The sequence below is a fragment of the Rissa tridactyla genome, chromosome 4, assembly GCF_028500815.1.
Source record: "Rissa tridactyla isolate bRisTri1 chromosome 4, bRisTri1.patW.cur.20221130, whole genome shotgun sequence".
Classification (NCBI taxonomy): Eukaryota; Metazoa; Chordata; class Aves; order Charadriiformes; family Laridae; genus Rissa; species Rissa tridactyla.
This window is the reverse complement of record NC_071469.1, coordinates 13,473,510-13,492,868: the sequence shown is the minus strand read 5'-3', so window position 1 is coordinate 13,492,868 and position 19,359 is coordinate 13,473,510. Positions and strand designations below refer to the sequence as shown.

The 19,359-nt window shown below is 40.8% G+C and overlaps 1 protein-coding gene across 2 annotated transcripts in view; it reads right to left on the bottom strand.

The window, feature by feature from the left end:
* The window catches only part of DENND2B (DENN domain containing 2B), a 179,214-nt gene that overhangs the window by 89,373 nt on the left and 70,482 nt on the right, over positions 1-19,359 (bottom strand). For both annotated transcript variants that reach the window (XM_054200675.1, XM_054200677.1), the window contains exon 3: positions 11,459-11,563. In XM_054200675.1, the coding sequence (XP_054056650.1) occupies positions 11,459-11,538 (80 nt within the window). In that variant the 5' untranslated portion in view covers positions 11,539-11,563. The remainder of the gene's footprint in view (positions 1-11,458; positions 11,564-19,359) is intronic.

Sequence of the window (19,359 nt, the reverse complement as noted above, 5' to 3'; positions counted from 1 at the left end):
TTCCAAATCAGCAGCAAATCGAGAGGGTAGAGGTTTCATGTGAGAGCAGTCTGATTACTGGGCATTTGTTCAATTATCTGTACCAACAAGCCCTCTTATGGCCGCCTCTGCTGCGCAGCCATACTGCGGCATCAAAAGAAGCGTGGACAGCAGGTTGAGGGAGGCAACTCTGCCCCTTTACTCCAATTGCATCAGACCCCACCTGGAGTATTGCATCCAGCTCTGGAGTCCTCAAGCATAAGAAGGACGTGGACCTGCTGGAGCAAGTTCAGAGGAGGGCCGTGAAGATGATCAGAGGGCTGGAGCACCTCTGCTACGAAGAAAGGGTGAGAGAGTTGGGGTTGTTCAGCCTGGAGAAGAGAAGGCTCTGGGGAGACCTTATAGCAGCCTTCCAGTACCTAAAAGGGGCCTACAGGAAAGATGGGGAGGGACTCTTTATCAGGGAATGTGGTGATAGGATGAAGGGTAATGGTTTTAAACTGAAAGAGGGTAGATTTAGATTAGATATTAGAAAGAAATTTTTCACTATGAGGGTGCTGAGGCACTGGAACAGGTTGCCCAGAGAAGCTGTGGCTGCCCCGTCCCTGGAAGTGTTCAAGGCCAGGCTGGATGGGGTTTTGAGAAGCCTGGTTGAGTGGGAGGTGTCCCTGCCCATGGCAGCGGCGTTGGAACTAGAGGATCTTGAAGGTCTCTTCCAACCTAAACCATTCTGTGATTCTATGAAAACAGAAATAATCTCAGAGTGCTTGCTGTGAACCGTGACAAAAGCTTTGAAAAAGCCACATCTAACACAACAGATAAAGATAGATGACCCAGAAGTCCTATGCATAGCTAAAGTATACAGGCACACTTTTGCAAGTCCTTGGCTCTGTGCTTATAGTGACACTATTGAATCAAGAGTTGTTGCTCTCCTATGGAGGGCTCTGCCTCAGACATTTTGCTGACACATTCCCTTGCTCGAAGTCTCCTAGGTACTATGGGCATTTTTGCACACATCTACTGTAATAATATGGATGGCACCTGAGCATTTCCATTAGCTCCTATTTTTCTGCTTGCAGGAAATTGCTTACAGTTTCATTTGCTTTTAAAGGCCATTTGCTATTAATGTTCCTCAAGTGTGAATATGAGGGTTACTCTCAGTGTGGAGACTAAATCAAGCACTTAGCTAATTCCCAGTTTCCGTACACAATATTACCTAGTGAATAGTTATTATGCTATTTAGAGGATAAAGTCTGTGAAAAAAATGTGAGGATGCTATGTCAATGCACTTCTTACTTTGGCTTTCTGGACAAACTGGTTTTTTCCAATCAGAGAAGAAACATACAACAATTCTTTCACTTATCTTTATTTCATTATGCTTGGATCTTCCTTTCAATCTTACTCTTCACAAATTCTGCTATGTCTTCTTTTAATTTTCTGTTCTGCTCAAGTGAAAAATATCTTTTTAGGATAACCAAACAGTGCAGGAAACTGGTAAGAGAACACAGACTCTTTCATTTCTAAACCACTGGTTCAAATCCAGACTGATTAGGGCACAGAACAGAAATTGTTCTCCCATACTGATGGCTTTTCAGCAGCTCAAGTGTAAAGAGATGGGTGTCTTAGACCAGTTCCTAATGGACAGATATTCACAGCACATGAAACATCATTAGTAATGCTCATGACTTGTATCTTTGTTGCCCTTTTCAGTGAGCTTGCCAGTGTGTTCCTGCACCAGAGGGCAATAGATTTTCATTCCTAACAACATCCTCCAGAAAAATGGAAATATTTGCATTACGATGTAAAAATGTTTTTCACATGAATTCTATGCTATATCCCCTGCAGACTTCTGTATCACTTCTTATCACTACCCGAAAAACAAATTCACGTAAGACTCCTGCTCTGATTTTCTGCTACTGCATTCATAGGGACTCCCGTTAAGTGTTTTAGAAAATATCTCGGTCCTTGTTTTTATTTACTACATTTCAGTGCAGTAAAAGCACTAGGAAGACATCAGAAATATTTCCAGAATCATGCCATTTTAATAGTTTGCTGCAAAAAATATAAACGGTTTAGTTGAGGTCTTATTGCTACTGAGTACACTAATGAAATTTAGCGATTAAACAAATAATGCAGTGTTAGTCTAAGTAGTTTTTGTACTGGAACAGAACACAGTTCCATTAAAAATGCCACTTTTAAGTCTAACCTGTTAACTACAACTCTCAGCTTTTTAAAAGACCCTCCCCACAGCAGAGGTGAGCAGTCCTGGCCCTGACTCATCTGCTGCCCAGCAGGGAGAGGCAGGGAGACATCCAGAGCAAATTAGCTGAACTCACACCACTAGCCTCTTGGTGCTCTAACAAAGTCCACAGGGGCTGCTCTGACTGGGAGAACTTGGAGCTGTTTAGCCCAGGCTACCCCACAAGTGATGGAGCAAAAGAAGCTTTTATTTTCAAATGTACAAACTGAAGACTTGGCTCCGTGCTTCAGGCATACGTTGCTCACTCTCCTTTCCAACCTGGTCTCACTCCTCCCACACCAGAGTCCCTCGAAAACAAGAACTTGTACATCCAAATATGCATGAAATGGCAACCACTAACCTACCAAACCATGCACGAATGTCCCTGAAGTTGTGCAAAACCAACAACCACTTCTAGACCCATTCATCACCTTCTCTCTAGCTGTTTTATGCAACTACACCTGCGTGTACACCTCCTCCAGAGAAAGGCTTTCACTGAGAAACACCACTCTTGGTTGGTTGTTTTGGTGAGCGTTTCAGCACACGGTTGAGGCAGCAGCAAACACACCAGCATTTTCTCCCACAGCATATCATTATAACACAAATTGAAGTGGCATCCAAACATCCCACTAGACTTTCTATTAAGCATGGATGGGAACATCATCCACACAGAAAATGTTATCCAAGTGTGAAGGATAGTATAGCTATCTGTAACTAAGGTTTTACGGAGATTCCTTTCAACCACGCAATTAACTGTAGAGCGCAGGCAGAGAGCACCTTTCACCTGTAATTGAAATGCAACCATCCACAAAAGGGAAAGAAACATCTTTTCTATCACTCACAGCAACACTGTCCACATACTTAGCAAAGAAAGAGTAAGAGATGAGAGAGAGTACTTTATCATAATTGTGCTAAGACAATGGCAGTCACACATAATTATTCGTGGGAAAACTGTACACATTAGAGTTTCAACTAAGACCAAAACCTCGTTGTTTTAGAACAACACAGGGAGCTGAAGATGCATCCTTTGATTGCTTTCTTCATGATGCTCTCCATTCAGAAAACTCAGGACATGTAATAAATATAGTCTTTAAATTTATATTTACATGAAATACATAAATACAAAAAAATTATCATGCCATTCTAGTAATATTTTTCTTAGAGTAGGATCAGGGCTCCGTTGTGGTGGATGCAGTTATCTCCCTCACCACGCTCTGTCATGGTAACGGCAAGGGAGCTGCTCCATGTCACCTGCCTTATCTACCCCCAAGGCATCCAGCCCTGGACTTGGACATGGCTCTTTTGCATTAGTTGTGAGATAAATCGTTTGTCAGTGCAGGCATACTGGACCACATCTGGATGAATGACCTAACAATAAATTTGGACAGTGCCTACAGTTTAACACAGGGGTGAAGGGCACTGGTTTTGTTTGGTTTTTTTTCTTTTATTAGGGGTGGGAAGTTACAATAGCAGAAAGATTGAAATTATATGAATTAAATTAAAATCATATTGTTACATATCAGGTAACAGCAAGCAAAAGACACTAGAAGTTGCATTCATGAACTGGTCTCTCTAAACGAGAGAAAAATACTGCACGGGCATTGCCTTTCTGAAGACAACCGTTGTCCTACAGACAGGTTTTTCTCCTGACAAAAGATAGCCTTTGAAATGAAAAATTTACTGTGGAAAGGGAAGCGAATAGACCACTCCCAGGACAAGCCAGCAGAGCAAACAACTGCCTCTGCTACCCATACTCCAGCACGGACAGTAGCAGAGCACTGCTTAACTCCAACACCAGACATATCTGCACATCCTTTTGTTTAAGAATCTCCATGTCTCAATTCCTAAGGCAAAATATTTCTAGTCCTCTGCCCAGGCCACAACCACATAATAATTTCTTCAAATGAAACAAAGTATTCCAGCTGGCTTTACTAATGTGGACCAATAATTAATTTTACTTAAAAATAAATAAATTAATCTATTTGCTGTAAAACTGAATTAATTTGGCTTGACTGGGACCGATTTTGGAAGCGATTGTACATCTCAGTTTTTTAGGGCTGAAACACAGACATTAAGTCTTCCTGTAACTAAGATTTTTCTTGAAGCTCTTATTGTTTATGCCTTTGTCAGAGAAATGCAGTAATAAAGCACAAGACCTTGATGTACACATGAAGTAGCTGAGCATGAGTAGTAGTGCGTGATGGGGACAGGTATCCAACCCTAAACAATACTTCTCCTAGTAACCAACCCAAGCACTGCTTCTCCTACACAGCCTAGCTTTGCTGTGTTCTGTCATGCTCAAACATCAAGACATTAAAACAAACAAGAGAGGCTTTATTTGCTTATGCAAACAGGTTCCCAAAAGAAAGAATCAGGGTGGATACTGGAAATAGAATACAAGAATGATGCTCCAGGACTCTGATGGCTCTGCCAGCGGTGCAAATCAGTCCTCCACAGCCTTGCACCTCTGGCAGTCATCCGTAACGCCCCAAAGCAAGAAGCAAGCACAGAACACATGCAAAGACAGGTTGTTCCAAAAGAGGAGCATCTGGCCTCCCCTCTACATGGCTGATGATGGCTCCGCAGAAGCCAAGGCCATGGGGAAGCAGGTCCAGATCTGGCCTCTGGTTTATCTAGCGGCAAGTGAACACACCAGCCTGAAGAGTCTTCCCTCTGAATTTCCAACAATGATTTTACCTATCAATAATAACAGCAACCAATCCCAGACTCATGATAAAGCTGGACATAACACTACCCCATGGACTCACTTGGTTAGGAAATTAAGTCATTATTTTCTTCGATTTTTAAAGAATTAAAACAATTCAGACGAAACTCCTTAGGTACCTCTAGAGTCATATTAGTCAAGTTAGTCATTGTGGCTTATGTGGTGCATCTCCATTACCTTCACTGGAGGTAAGCTAGCTCCTGACAATTAAAACTCTGTCCCACTAACCTAAATTCTGAAGAAGTTCTGAGCCAGAAAGCCAGTGTAAACATCTCTCAGTGCATGTTAGACTAATGGGGCTGACAAATTATCAGTGACAGGAGGAACGGCCTCACACACTGCTGGGAGATAAAACCAAAGCCTATTTTTAAAGTTTGTGGGTACCCAGCTCAGTTCTTCCCAGGCTAGGAGAGAGATGCAACTCAGAGATCAGATTTCAGTTTTAATCAAGCAAAAGTATATTTGATCAAAAGATCTAACTAAAAGTATTTAGAAAGGAGAAGTTTTATGAGGGTTATTGGACTAGGAATTTAACAACTTGCAACTTTTTGATCACAGCAATTTGCAGACGCAATCCTCTGCTAGGACAAATTTCTGATGCCTTGCTACATGACCCACTGACATCAGCACCCTCAGTTTATCGTGTCATTCAATCACAATTGCTCAGCCGGAAAACATTCTCCAATTCGGTGAGGACGACACCTTTCCTGTGTAGATTGGGTAGAGAGACAACAGCCCACATCACAAAATCCAGTCCATGCCAAAATTCACATGACTCCGGTGACGTAGTTTTCCTCAGATGAACAGCTACATAGCCCTTTTGGGCAACCAGAACCAAGATTGGTTTCTGCTTTAGCTGCCTTCCCAAATCAAGCCCAGTGACATTAAATTAAAAAGATGTTTGTTCTAGATCATTAGGGCAGTCCCACTATATATAATACTCTAGTCACCTTGCTAGTAAAACGCTTGCAGCAAATTTGATTTTTGTTCACTGTAAATGGTATTACAAATGTGCTTAAGCTTTCAAAATCTCACTCCTAAGTCTCATTTGTGAAACTCATATGCAGACATTTTAGATGTGCTTTACATGGGATAGACTTTGTACTGTTCTGTAAGAAAATAGAGTACAATCACCTTGCTTTTCAAGAAATTGAGAACAACTGTACTGACATTATTCTCAGATATCTGGTAAAGTGCGTGTATTGCTTAATTAATCAAAATATCTTCCTTTTGTCTACATTAAGTATTCCATTTGCAAAAACATATATTAATGTGTATTATTTTTTTTGCAGATTAACAGAAATGTAGACAAAAGCTATTCATTGAGAAAGGACATCAAATCAATGTCTAAGTAATCCTGCTTGCAGGGGTATATTCTGTGCTTACAGCAGATAATTTATTTTAAAATCCTGTCCTATAGTAAAAATGTGTCTAATAATATTTATTCTATTTCTCATTCCAACACTGCCTGTATCAGGACAGCACACCTGGCAGGAGCACAAGTCTACTATTTCCAGCTCTGCATCCAGCTTACAAGGTGGGACTCATAGGTCAGGCATAGCCTGCACCACAGAAAATGTTGGAGGTAAAGGGAAATTCCACCACTTAGTCACAAATACATTGGAAGGAGTCTGTATCTCCAAATTCTAAAATTACTTATGCCTCATGCAATACCCTCAGATAAAAAACTGTAAATCTATGGGCCCCTCTAAAAACAAACACTTGCCATGTTTGTTTAGTTCCTGTCTAGTAGTATACTACAGCAGGTGAGATGGCTCAAGTTAAGTATATAAAATATGCCTTGATTTCCCAAGTTAAGAGATGGTATATCAGCCAGAGGTGAAGACATTAGTAATGATTTACAGAAGCTAAATAGCCACACTTACTCTAAATATTTTTCAGCTCTGGACTGGCACTTGTCACATCTAGCATCTCAAACTAAGTTGCAATTTTAAGATATAATGATAAGTTAATGCATAATTATTTTGTTCAGACTGTTATTCTCCTTTTCTCTGTTAGACTAAACAGGCTACAAGTTTGAAACCTATATTTTGTTAAATAGAGTGTGACCTCATAAACATAATTATAGGCCCATTTTAATACGGTATAGAGTTGAAGTGATATTTTTTAAGTCAAATGGAGCTAGTAGTGCCGTTTCTACATTTGCCTTTGCACCGGAGCAAGCACAAGATTAGGACAAATACTTCATAAATTAATTATACTTTACAATTAATAAAGTTTCTCCATGAAACACAAAGACTCCAGATAAATATTAAATTATTTGCTAAGGGAAAGCAAGCCACATTGTGGGGAGAGAGCTACAAACACTGCTTTGCCTTTTCTTTGAATTCTGTTCTCTTAAGGTTTCCTCAGAGTTACACTGATCCTTTTAAGTATGGTGCAACTAAACCACATAGTCATTTGATGCAAAAGGGTCCCACACTAGTTGCAAGCACGCTATGGGCTCCTTTGTCTCCTGTTGAAAAGTTAATACGATTTCACAGAGCTGCTTCCTGCCAGAATTGCTAAGAAATTGCTTTCAGCTACGTATAAGGTGCTTTCCTAACCTCCTGTTCCTTGGCATTCGCCTCTGTGACTCACAAGGAAAGATTAAAGTTGTGTCCTTGAAGTTCACCGAAAGCCAGAAAGTCTCGTTTCATAAGTATAACAAATCTTTTGCAAACTGTCTAATACTTGCTTCCTATAATTGACTCTTATTCCAAACAGCATCAGAATGTCCCCACTGGATTGGGCCAAAAAGCAGCACTAGCCCAGGCTCTGTCACTGACCATGACAGTTAGCAGGTGCCTGGAGAAGAGAGTAAGAACAAGATGAACACATGGTGCTACTTGACCAGCTAAACAGTCAAAGGTCTAAAGACTTGTTGACTCAAAGGTTTTGCTTCTGTGGATAAAAGCTTCAGTAGGTTTGTCTCCCATTAATTTTTCTGATTGCAACATCTCATAGCAGTAGGTTCCATGGTTTAAAGACATGCTGCAGAGAAGTACGACCTTTTCAACTTATTTTCAAACTCTCGTCTTCTGGTTTCATTTGATTCACCTTAGTTGTTAAATGAAAAGAGATTTTTTTTTCCCCTATTTACCATCTCTGTTCCATATATCATTTCAGGCACTTCTATTACCCCTTCTTCCCCTCCACTCCTTTTCTTTCCAAGATGAAGAGTCCCAGTCAATCTGTTCTTGCCTTGTAGTGAAAATGTTCCAATACCTTTAACCACCCTTGTCACCTACTACAACATTTTACTATTCAGAGCACAGTCAAGTTTGTCTCACCTAAGACACACAAAAACGTTCATTTGTAACAAGTGGTGAATGAACCTCAGAAAGAATCTATTAGTGTGGATGTTTAGTTAAATCACTTAATTTTCTTCTGATCCAAAGGTTTTCCCCTCCTGTGCTCACAGCAGAAACCTGTGAATCCCACAACCATTTTCTCAGTTGAGACTCACAGTCATTCTCCCAAATAACCTGAGTGAGGTTGTATCTCAGTCTCTCCCTCTTCCTCATTTCTGAAACTGCCATTAGTACAGCTGCAGTGGGAAAAGGCTGCGGTGCCTCATGCCAGTGACTCATAGAATCATAGGGTTGGAAGGGACCTGTGGGGATCATCGAGTCCAACCCCCCTGCCAGAGCAGGGTCACCTAGAGCAGGTTGCACAGGAACGCGTCCAGGCAGGTTTTGACTGTCTCCAGAGGTGGAGACTCCACCACCTCTCTGGGCAGCCTGTTCCAGTGCTCTGCCACCCTCAAAGGAAAGAAGTTGCTCCTCATGTTTAGGTGGAACTTCCTATGCTCAAGTTTGTGCCCATTACCTCTTGACCTGTCCCCGGGCACCACTGAAAAGAGCCTGGCCCCATCCTCCTGACATCTACTCAAGTATTTATAAGTGTTGATAAGGTCCCCCCTCAGCTGTCTTTTTTCCAGACTGAAGAGACCCAAATCCCTCAGCCTTTCTTCATAAGAGAGATGTTCGAGTCCCCTAATCATCTTGGTAGCTCTCTGCTGCACCCTCTCCAGCAGTTCCCTGTCCTTCTTGAACCAGGGAGCCCAGAACTGGACACAGTACTCCAGCTGCGGCCTCACCAAGGCAGAGTAGAGGGGGAGGATGACCTCCCTTGACCTGCTGGCCACACTCTTCTTGATGCACCCCAGGATGCCCTTGGCCTTTTTGGCCACAAGGGCACATTGCTGGCTCATGGTCATCCCGTTGTCCACCAGGGCTCCCAGGTCTCTTTCCACCGAGCTGCTCTCCAGCAGGTCAGCCCCCAACCTGTACTGGGGTGCATGGGGTTATTCCTCCCCAGGGGCAGCACCCTACACTTGCCCTTATTGAATTTCATAAGGTTCCTCTCTGCCCAGATCTCCAACCTGTCCAGGTGTCTCTGTATGGCAGCACAGCCTTCTGGTGTGTCAGCCACCCCCCCCCAGCTTTGTGTCATCAGCAAACTCGCTGAGGGTGCACTCTATCCCCTCATCCAGGTCATTGATGAATATATTGAAGAGGACTGGACCCAGTACTGACCCCTGGGGAACACCACTCATCACTGACCTCCAACTAGACTCTGTGCCCCTAATCACTACCCTCTGAGCTCTCTCTTTCAACCAGTTATCTATCCACCTCACTGTCCATTCATCTAGCCCACTCTTCCTAAGCTTCCCTATGAGGATGCTGTGGGAGACCATGTCAAACGCCTTGTTTAAGTCAAGGTAGACCACATCTACCACCTTCCCCTCATCTATCCATCCAGTCATGCCATCATAGAAGGCTATCAGATTAGTCAGACATGGATCTGACATGGATCAGACATGGATCCACAGCTCCAGTGATGACCAAAGCAATCTTTGTTACTGCAAGAATCTTGATGCTTGCAAAGCATGCAGCAGTATAGATGTTTACTTGCAGGCACCTCCTTTCCACTGAAGACTTTTACAATTAAAATTTAAATCCATTTATGGATTTATGAGGATCTGATTCACAACCCAAATAATTAGAAAGACTTCTATATATTGCACTGACCTTTGCATCTGACTGAAAAGGAATCACAAAAGGTTGAATGAGATCGTGACCCTATGTCACTGAAACACACCTTGCATCTTGCAACATTAAACCCCACCAAAACTATGACTGACAAGAAAATAATATTAAAAAGATGTCTTAGCAACCAGGAGACTAATACACCTGTGTTATACCAGTATCAGCACTTGCTGAAACCCTACTCCCACAAATTATAGAGAAAGCACATTTGCAGATTTCCAAATCTCCAGTCAAATCCCATACTAAACAGAGACAATGACTGTTCGGTTTAAGTGGATCTTTGAACATGTTTGCAATAAATCCTGCAAGCCTTAAACTTTTATTATGCCAGCACTTACTCTGCTGATTTACAGTCTGACTGAAATGAAGAATCCTCATGGTTGACTCAAATAACATCTCTTACAGGGTGTCATAAAGACAGGTGAAGAAGATTACATAAAGCAAAATAATGGATGGAGAACTGGTGCATGACAACCTATTCATCTCCTCGCTTGTCACGCAAGTGAAACTCAAAGATTTTTCTTAGCTTCAGGTCCATACTTGTACTTAAAAAACTTTTCCTGACAAATTCTAATCAAAACAGATGGTGACGATAAAGAAAGACAGTTAACTTGACAGTTATTATCCAATAACTTAGTATCCCACAGTACTTTCTAAGCTATTCAGAATGGAAAAGATTTTAAAACAAAAGAGTAGGTCCAAAGTTTGCTAAAGTCTAGACCCAAGTTCCCAGCACCAATCTGTCTGCACTGATGGAAGGATGATAAAGAACTTGAGAATGCCAGATATCATTAGGGATATCTGGTTTTAATACCCACATATGAAAATACCTCTAGAAATTCCTCTAGCTACCCTCCCCACCCCCCTTTATTTTACGTTTTTGCTGTTTTATTCTAAGAGATGCCCAATACACATAGTAACAAACTGGGAAGCATACAAAGATATCAAGTCCATTTCTGCTGAGTTTTAACACAGCATAATATGCCTAATAAAAGACAATAAGAGATGAGCCCTGTACTTTACCTTCAGCCCTTTCACATTTGCTGTCTGACCTGCAACAGGAGGCAGTTTCTGCCCGCTGTCTGTCAAGGCAGATACAGCAGAGAAAATTTGCCAGAAACCAATACAAAACACAAACTGGAGGTTGCTAAAGGATAAAAGTCAACATGCAGTCATATGGCCAAGAAATTTAGTTAAAACCTCCTGAGGCCTACACAGTGCCTTTCACACAGGTCCTTCCTTGCAATCACTTTCATCATAACTAGATGGCGAGCAGCAATAGCACGACAGAAATATGCCAGAAGCAGACCTTTTTTCATACTTCAGTTCCTCCAACTTTTCGCAGCCAAGCAAAACTCTTTCTGTGTCAGAATAGAGGTTGCTTACCTTTGAACAGAGATTTTGTTCCAAACACAGACAAACTTTTCTCAGAATCTACAAGCCCTGCAGTTCACCACTTACCTATCCAGAGTGTCCTGAGGCACTTTACTCCCTCCAGCTCTGCTGTTGACACTGGCATTCTTGTTGGCAGTCATGGTCATTTCTGCTTTCTAGAAGTGTGGATATCTGTGAGAAGAAAAGTCAATTAAGCTTCAAGAAGCCCAAATGACAATTAACCTTCAAGACTGCTAGAAGTACTATGCTGAGTAAAGGCAGAACTCTGGGCTGCTTTTCATTCTGTAAAATGCAATCAGTCTAGTTATGATCCTGAAAAACTAAACCCTACCTCTCTACCGCTGCTCTTTCACATCCACAGACAAGTTTATCAGAGCCCAGTGCTATAAAAGGAGATATCTTATTGGAATTAAGTGTATTCTTCGGGTTCTGGCATGTGTGATGAACAGAGCTTGATACCCAGTTCACAAAATATCACAGGTTTGGTGTGGTTCTTCTATCCATCAGTATATGTGGAGAACCTAGTAACCACAGTGTGTGATACTTGCAACTACCATAGCTATGACTGGCATTCTGGATACACAAAAGCTATTCCAAAGAACAAAGAAAGTTTTATCAATTTTAAAGTGCAGCTTTATTATCGAAATATTTTCTAATAGTGAAATATATTCAGTAGCAAATATGTTGAATATAATTTTCAAATCTGCTTGTGACATGAAAATATCTACAAATGGTTTTCTCTGTTTGTCCCAATATTCTGTAAGTAAAATTGTCTTAGGACACTTTTAAGATCTCAGGTAATATAAAGAATTGTTAGTAATTCCTATTTATTTCCTAGTAATTTGGTAACAACCCAAAACCTGCAAATTTAATTTCAGCCATGGTAAAACACACGTATATCCAGTTAAGCGCCCAAAAGATGGGCATAACTTCTGTAATGTTGCTGCGTACTGGCAAAGAAACAGCCCAGTACCATGATTTATTTTGCCTTCATGCCATTATCTTAATAGGAATGTCATGCTGCAACCGAAGGGAGAATATTTATTATATATATGGATATCAGCCAGGACGTAATCCCAAGGATGCAAAAGTGGTAACCTCTAACATCATACCCCTCTGTTGACTATATCCCATCCCATGTTTCTCTGGTATAGCACAGCTCTTAGTGGCAATTTCCTCTGTCACTGAGAAATCACTTGATTTCCACTTGAGAAATACTTTGCAAAACAAGGGAGAAATGTATTTTCATATCATAAGATTACTAAAACGCCAGCTGAGTCCCTTGTGAAAGAAACAGGACAGTATTTATTCCACATGATGCTACAGGAGTTATTTATCAAGAATCCTGTGGCTCTGCTGGCACGTGCTCTGGATGGTTTCTGAGATGCTCCTTAGTTTACAGGCTAAAATATCCACGATGGTTTGCAGCACTGCCACCCGGGGTCTGACCAGAACTACCAATTTTTATGACCATTAATGGCATAGCTAATGCAAAAATAAGGAGTATTACAAAACTTCTTGTTTACTTAAACCCACAGTAAGTCCAGACTGAGAAGCCAGCTGTAATGTGATGCTGAAAAGCCAGCTGTGTACTGACAACATACAGAATCCCTGTACTAACAGACCCATCGCAGTGAAGAGGACGTTCTCTAAACCACTTTATTCCAAACAGTTCTGCCACAAATAAGGTCAGAAAATCTCCGGCGGATTTCAGCTCCAGAGGCAGAGTCAATCTGCCAACCACAGACTGCAGGTCTACTTGTCTTTCTCCAATTGTCTTGTGTGTATCAATATTCCCAAATTAAGAGGAGATTTTTTTTCCAGTTGGTAATATTTTTTCTACACTGAAGCTTCCCAAATTCCTCCAGTGCCTTGTTATTGTTAGTGTTACATTATCAAGATAACAGGACTGTTAAAGAACTGCCTGTTCAGATTGGAAAAGGGCTTGCGTGGGACAAGAAAGGAAATCCTCTGATGCTGGCCAAGCTTTCTAGGATTGTGTATTCCACAAGGAGCCATCAGATGGGGTTTTTTTTAAATGTTTTCCACTCAGCGGTTCAATACTTTTACTGTGTTAAATCTCTCTAAATCACTTATTAACAATTAAGGTGAGAAAAATAAGAATCACAGAAGAGTTTAAGTTGGAAGAGACCTTCAAGATCCTCTAGTTCCAATGCCGCTGCCATGGGCAGGGACACCTCCCACTCAACCAGGCTGCTCAAAGCCCCATCCAGCCTGGCCTTGAACACTTCCAGGGATGGGGCATCCACAACTTCCCTGGGCAACATGGGCCAGTGCCTCAACACCCTCAGAGTGAATTTTTTTTCCTAATATCTAATCTAAATCTACCCTCTTTTAGTTTGAAGTCCTTACCCCTCGTCCTATCACTACATGCCCTTGTAAAAAGTGCCTCTCCAGCTTTCCTGTAGGCCCCCTTCAGATACTGCTGCTATAAGGTCTCCCTGGAGGGGAGCTTCAGGAAAGCTGCTATAAAGTCCCCCTGGAACAGCATAAGGTGAATAATAACTGTTAGCATGCATGTGTTACATTCATTTTTCAAGATTTGCTTTTCTATTCAAGACCAAGATAAGCTGAAGAGACCTTCAAAAAGATGGGATACTGACGTGGCACATAAAAGATAGCGTGCTTTTATGTTGTTGTTTTCTAAGAGTCCACTTTTCCAATACCCAAAATCCAATGGAAAAAAAAGTACGCATACTTGTGCATCAAAGCTTGATAAAAATCATTGTGTTCAATATTTTTAAAAAGTGATTATTTAAGCCTCACATTTCAAAGCAACCTTAAGTGGCGAATATGCCAAACTGGTTTGTTTTCAGCAAAAGAGGTACTGAGTTCTAAAAGACAATTTCACAAGATATGTCAAGTTTAGTGACATGAGTGTGTTTCTTCCCATGCAGTTGAGACTCCGGCATATATGGCGATATCAACTGACTTTTCTTTGCAATTTTTCTTTAATGCTTATTTTGGATGAATATTTTACCACAGGTGATGCTGGTATCATCCCAGCACATGCTGGGAAAATCCAAATAACTTGAACATGGAAGAAAAATAGTCAATAAACAATTTGCAGAGGTGCCTGGAAGCAAGGGCTTAATACCAAAAAAAGACCCAACACAAAAACAAAGAAAGAGAGGGGAAAAAAAAAAACCAACCCCAAATGTTATGGTCATGTAGCAAGTTATTTCAGGGCCTTCGAATGAGTCTGACAGCCTTGTAAGTTTATATGGATCATTGTATGGTAAGAATCACATCCCTTGGGCTTGTGTGAGAGCATTCTCCATCACAGTATTTGCAAATTATTCTTTACAAAGCAATCAAAACAAAAATCTCTCAAGTATTGTGACATAGTCTTAAAAACAAATCCAAAAATAGTCATGTCACACAGATTCTGCATTGCCTAGTTAATTATCTAACTACACTTTGCCCAAAAATGCAGAATTCTGTTTTATTTGTAAATGTAAAGAATTACCCTGAAACCCTTATTTCGCCATAATTCATGCTTTACTCCAGGCGTGGTCTCACTAATTTCATGAGCCCAGATAGTAGAATATGGACCTTCTTCATTTTTACATCCATTTTGCCTAAAACCTCCACAAATCATTGGTAAAATCAAAGAGTAAAGACAACAGACAAATATAAAAAATGGTGTGACAGCAACATGAGATCTGCTGCCAGTACCAGACAAGGTTCATCATCCTGACTGAAAATGGCTGCTGCAATGCAGGTATTTCCTAACAGATTTTTATCATTGAAGGAAGCCCCGATGACAGAATATTCCTTATGGACCATCTCTACCCCATCTTAGAGGTTTCCTTCCACTTCCAAAATGAGAGCGTGGCCTAGAGCTTTTTTATGGACAGATGGGGCACTGAAAACCATCACACTTTGTGCTAGTGAATGTTACAGTATCACTGAATCTTTAATTCCACTAACAGGGGAGGTGCAAATCGTATGCTCCACCCCACTGCAGTTTAAAATTATTCTTAATTTCCTAAAGCATCTCCATACTTTGGAAGCACACACTCTCAATCCCACTACAGTGCAAGTTGTACCTCAGCCTACTCCTGTTCACAAGTGGTTCAGGGACAGAGCTTGGCTTGGAGCAAGCACCCGAAAAGTCACTGCAATCAAAATTGCTTTATTTGTACTATTTGAGAGCCTCCTAAGGTCTCAAGAAGACCTTCTGCTTTCTTACACACAACGTATCCAATCAGTTACTGCATTGCAAGAACATATTCTCTCCTCTCCTGTGGAAGGTGGATAACACTGAGCCTAGTTACTCATGTCTAGGCTCAGATGTCTTATACATGTCTGAGATCAACAGATGCTGTAGAGGAAACATCTTCATAATTTGAATTATGACCTCTTCCATTCTGTTAATATAATGGGAGCAGAAGAGTACTTTTCAATTGAAATTTCTTCAGTTCAACAGACATGCACGGTTCTTTTTTGGTTTGTTGGGGATTAATACTGTGCTCAATATCCATATGGTCCTTTTCCCTACTTAGTCTTAAAATAGATTCATTGCACTCCATTTTCTGCACTCGTTTCTAAAGAATATTTTCCATTAAATATACAGTTCCAATGAAAAGTCCTTAGAGTATGTTGCAATGTTTCAAAGCCAGTTTTCTGCGTGTCAGCAACACTAGCACTGTTTATCTGGCAGCTTAACCAATAACAATCCAGATTCTGGTGCTTACTAATGATCACTGAACTCGCACAAGCGGAAGACAATGCAGCACAGAGCAGATGAAGTCAGGAAGGTGGCAAAGAGAATATATGCAGGGTTTCTAATGCCTTGAGAAGGGAGCCTTTGAATGTAGGCTCCTGAGCCTTCTCCTGGCATTATCACTAACATGGGTGCAAATTCTACAAAGAAAATGTGTGTGTCCAGCAAGCATGTCAAATGTGTTCATAAGACTTCTCCGCTCTGGACTTCTGCTGTTATTTTTGAGACAGGTTTGTCCGTGACAGTTCACTGGGTGTAAAGTCCTTGTTGTCTCATGTGTTGCTAAGATTAACTTACATTTAACTGTCTCAGACTGAACCAATCTGTACCGCAATCAATATAATTTATACGGTATAATTTGGATTCTTGAGATGTGCATATGTTCTGAAGCCTTTTAAAGCAGGTGATTTTCCTTTGAAATTCCACTAATCTGGAATCCAGAAAATATAGGGAAATATTACTACTTTGGTCTGCCCCACAGGGCAGAGACCTGCAGACATAACAGAAAGGTATTACAGCGAAGAACTACAGGCTGCTAAGATGAACTCATGCCTTTGAAAAAGCACCTTGTAATAAAGACAAACTCAGAAATGTATCATTAATACTAACCAGCTCGGCCTACTTATTTTTCTCTTAACAGTAGCTGCAGTAGAATGTCTCTAGGCATTGAGAAGTTAGTTTACAACATTAATAAATTTTCTGAGTGCTTTAAGGAAATCTTGCCCACATTTCAAGAGGTGTTGCATAGCTAAACTTTGTTTAAGAGTTGCAGCTAAGCTTTGTGGCAATTTGCCTATTCCCTTCCAGTAAAACAGATAATTATGTCCCCTCAGAACAATGTCAGTTTGATGAACTGGGAAGTCCAATAAAATCTTTACAGAGATTTCTGCCTTGAGAGGGCTCCTGTGGAGACTCCAAAGAACATTTTTATAAGAACTACGTGCTTTTATCAGATATACCTGTTCTCTCAGCTGGGACACTGTAAGTTTACCCACACAATATCATACAAACTAATATAAAGAGCTAAATGACCTGCTCAACAAGGTCTTGGCATGGAGATATTCAGAAAGTATCAACTATCTCATCCCAAGTTTAGTCTTTACAGCACACAGATACCCTAACTATGATCACGTCAACAGGCTTCTTGCTATACATGAGAATTAGCTGCCTTCAAGGCTATTCCTAAAGACTGGGGAAAGAGACCTTGTGCTATCAGTAATGTGTACATGCTTGAGTCATACTACGCTCATGTGTAATCTCTAAGTGAGAAAACAAGATCAAGCTATTCACGAGTCTCTGATATGGGAACAAATTACAACGTTTCTGACAACAGAGCCAAAGGAAGACGGCTTGTCAAACTTCTCATCTTTTTGAAAAAGGCACAGATTTTAACTGGTACTAACTCCACAATCTCATCCAAAATTTGCCCCTCTACAATCCACAGACAGCCTGTTTCCAATCAAGTCAGTGAACGGTCTCTCTGCTAGGCTTTCACAGCTAGGTGACAAGTTCACTTTCAGGACAAACTTCCAATAGTGGTGGTGGATTTGGTTGTCATTGCAACCTTACAATGCCAACCTACCCTTTCAGCAGTTAAGTCCGCACTGAACTGAAACCGCTACTATTAGGAAACTGATGTTGCAGCACTTACTGGAGGGGAAAGAGGGGAACCTCAGCGTACATTGGCAGACCTGGGTGGCTGCAGAACCAGGCAGGTGAAAAGCAGGGATGCTGCCTAGAGCAAGGACAGCTCTCCAGTCACTCCTCACCCTCCTGTCCTATTTTTCTACCACCTAAAATGCCTTTCCCTTCTCTTGATATTCTTACCCTCACCCTTCTTTACCTTATTACTTCATTTATTTTCCCTTAAGCTGTTTTTTCCCTTGAATTGAAAATGAGCAATACCTGGTGAAGAGAACAGACCTCACTCGCAACATGCTGCAGCCCAAATGTAAGAATACAGCACTAAGCTTTTCTGTTACCTTCAGCACTGCTAGAGCAATCACAGCTTCGAAATGGAAGGAAAACAACATGAAAATCAGGGACCATGCATGCTCGCTTGTCTTTAATGAAGGAATTTTCACTAATACTAGGGTGACCATGCTTCTCAGACTATGGGGGACACATTGTACTTGAAAAAATTTGAATATAATTATGGAACTCTCTGGGACTTAAGGTGTTTGCTTTATCTTGCTTGTTTCAGTATTAAAATGACCATTAAGGTTTTCTTTGTGCTTTGCTCTCTTCCATTACTGGAATCATATCTCAGATGAAGAAGGTGGACTGAATCCAGCCTTTGGACTGAATCTTTCCCCCTTTCTGCAGAAAGGAAAGACATATTAATTTGTGCCACATCTAGTGCAGGCTCCAATAGCCACTTTTCATTTAGCTAGTAGTCTATAAAAGACTTCCTTCCAATTTATCTAAATTCCAGCTATTGTTGTACCAGCAGGAAAGTAACTTCACTGTGACTCCTTCTGTCTTGTTTGTGCTAAATGAGAGCTCTCACTGAATATAACCTGTTCCTATTTATTGACAAATCGAACTGGAATAAACCAAAGGTTCCTTTAAAAGTGACTGCTCCCCGCGGAAGCAAGGAGACACTAACAAAAAAATATATGGCAGCTACTGAATCAGAAGTTAGTATTTCCCTGTGTAGGTTGAAGAAAAAGGTCGTGTTTTAAAAAAAATACTTTGATTAGTTCAAGCTTAACTATCTTGATTTGAGAAAAATTTACAGTACTTAACAGTACAATTAGGTGGTACTATCATAAGAGTAACCTTAACTACACATTTTGGTGGCGGTGTGAACTCACATGGCTTCAGCCAGTTATGAAACACACCCTCATGCTGCCCTTAAAACTGATGTCAATCTGAAATACTACGGTCTTAATTTCTCCTGCCTATGTTAGCCACACATTCTCACCCCATCACACTCATACAGCTATCTGGTTCAAGGAACTGTTTCATCTGAAGACTAACCATTTGGGGTTGGGGGTTTTTTTCGTTGTTTTAGTGAGGCTGATTTTTCAGGCATTCATCTGGGTTTTTCTGGACTGTCGGGAAAACATACCTTAAAAGTGCCTTCAAAATATGTGTTACTTGAAACTAAATTTGCATGCTTTCTCTTTAAGATAGAAACTTTTTTGATTGTGGACAGCACTCTAGATGTTATAAATATGTTCCTACAGTATAGAAAATACAGTTCCAGCCTTGC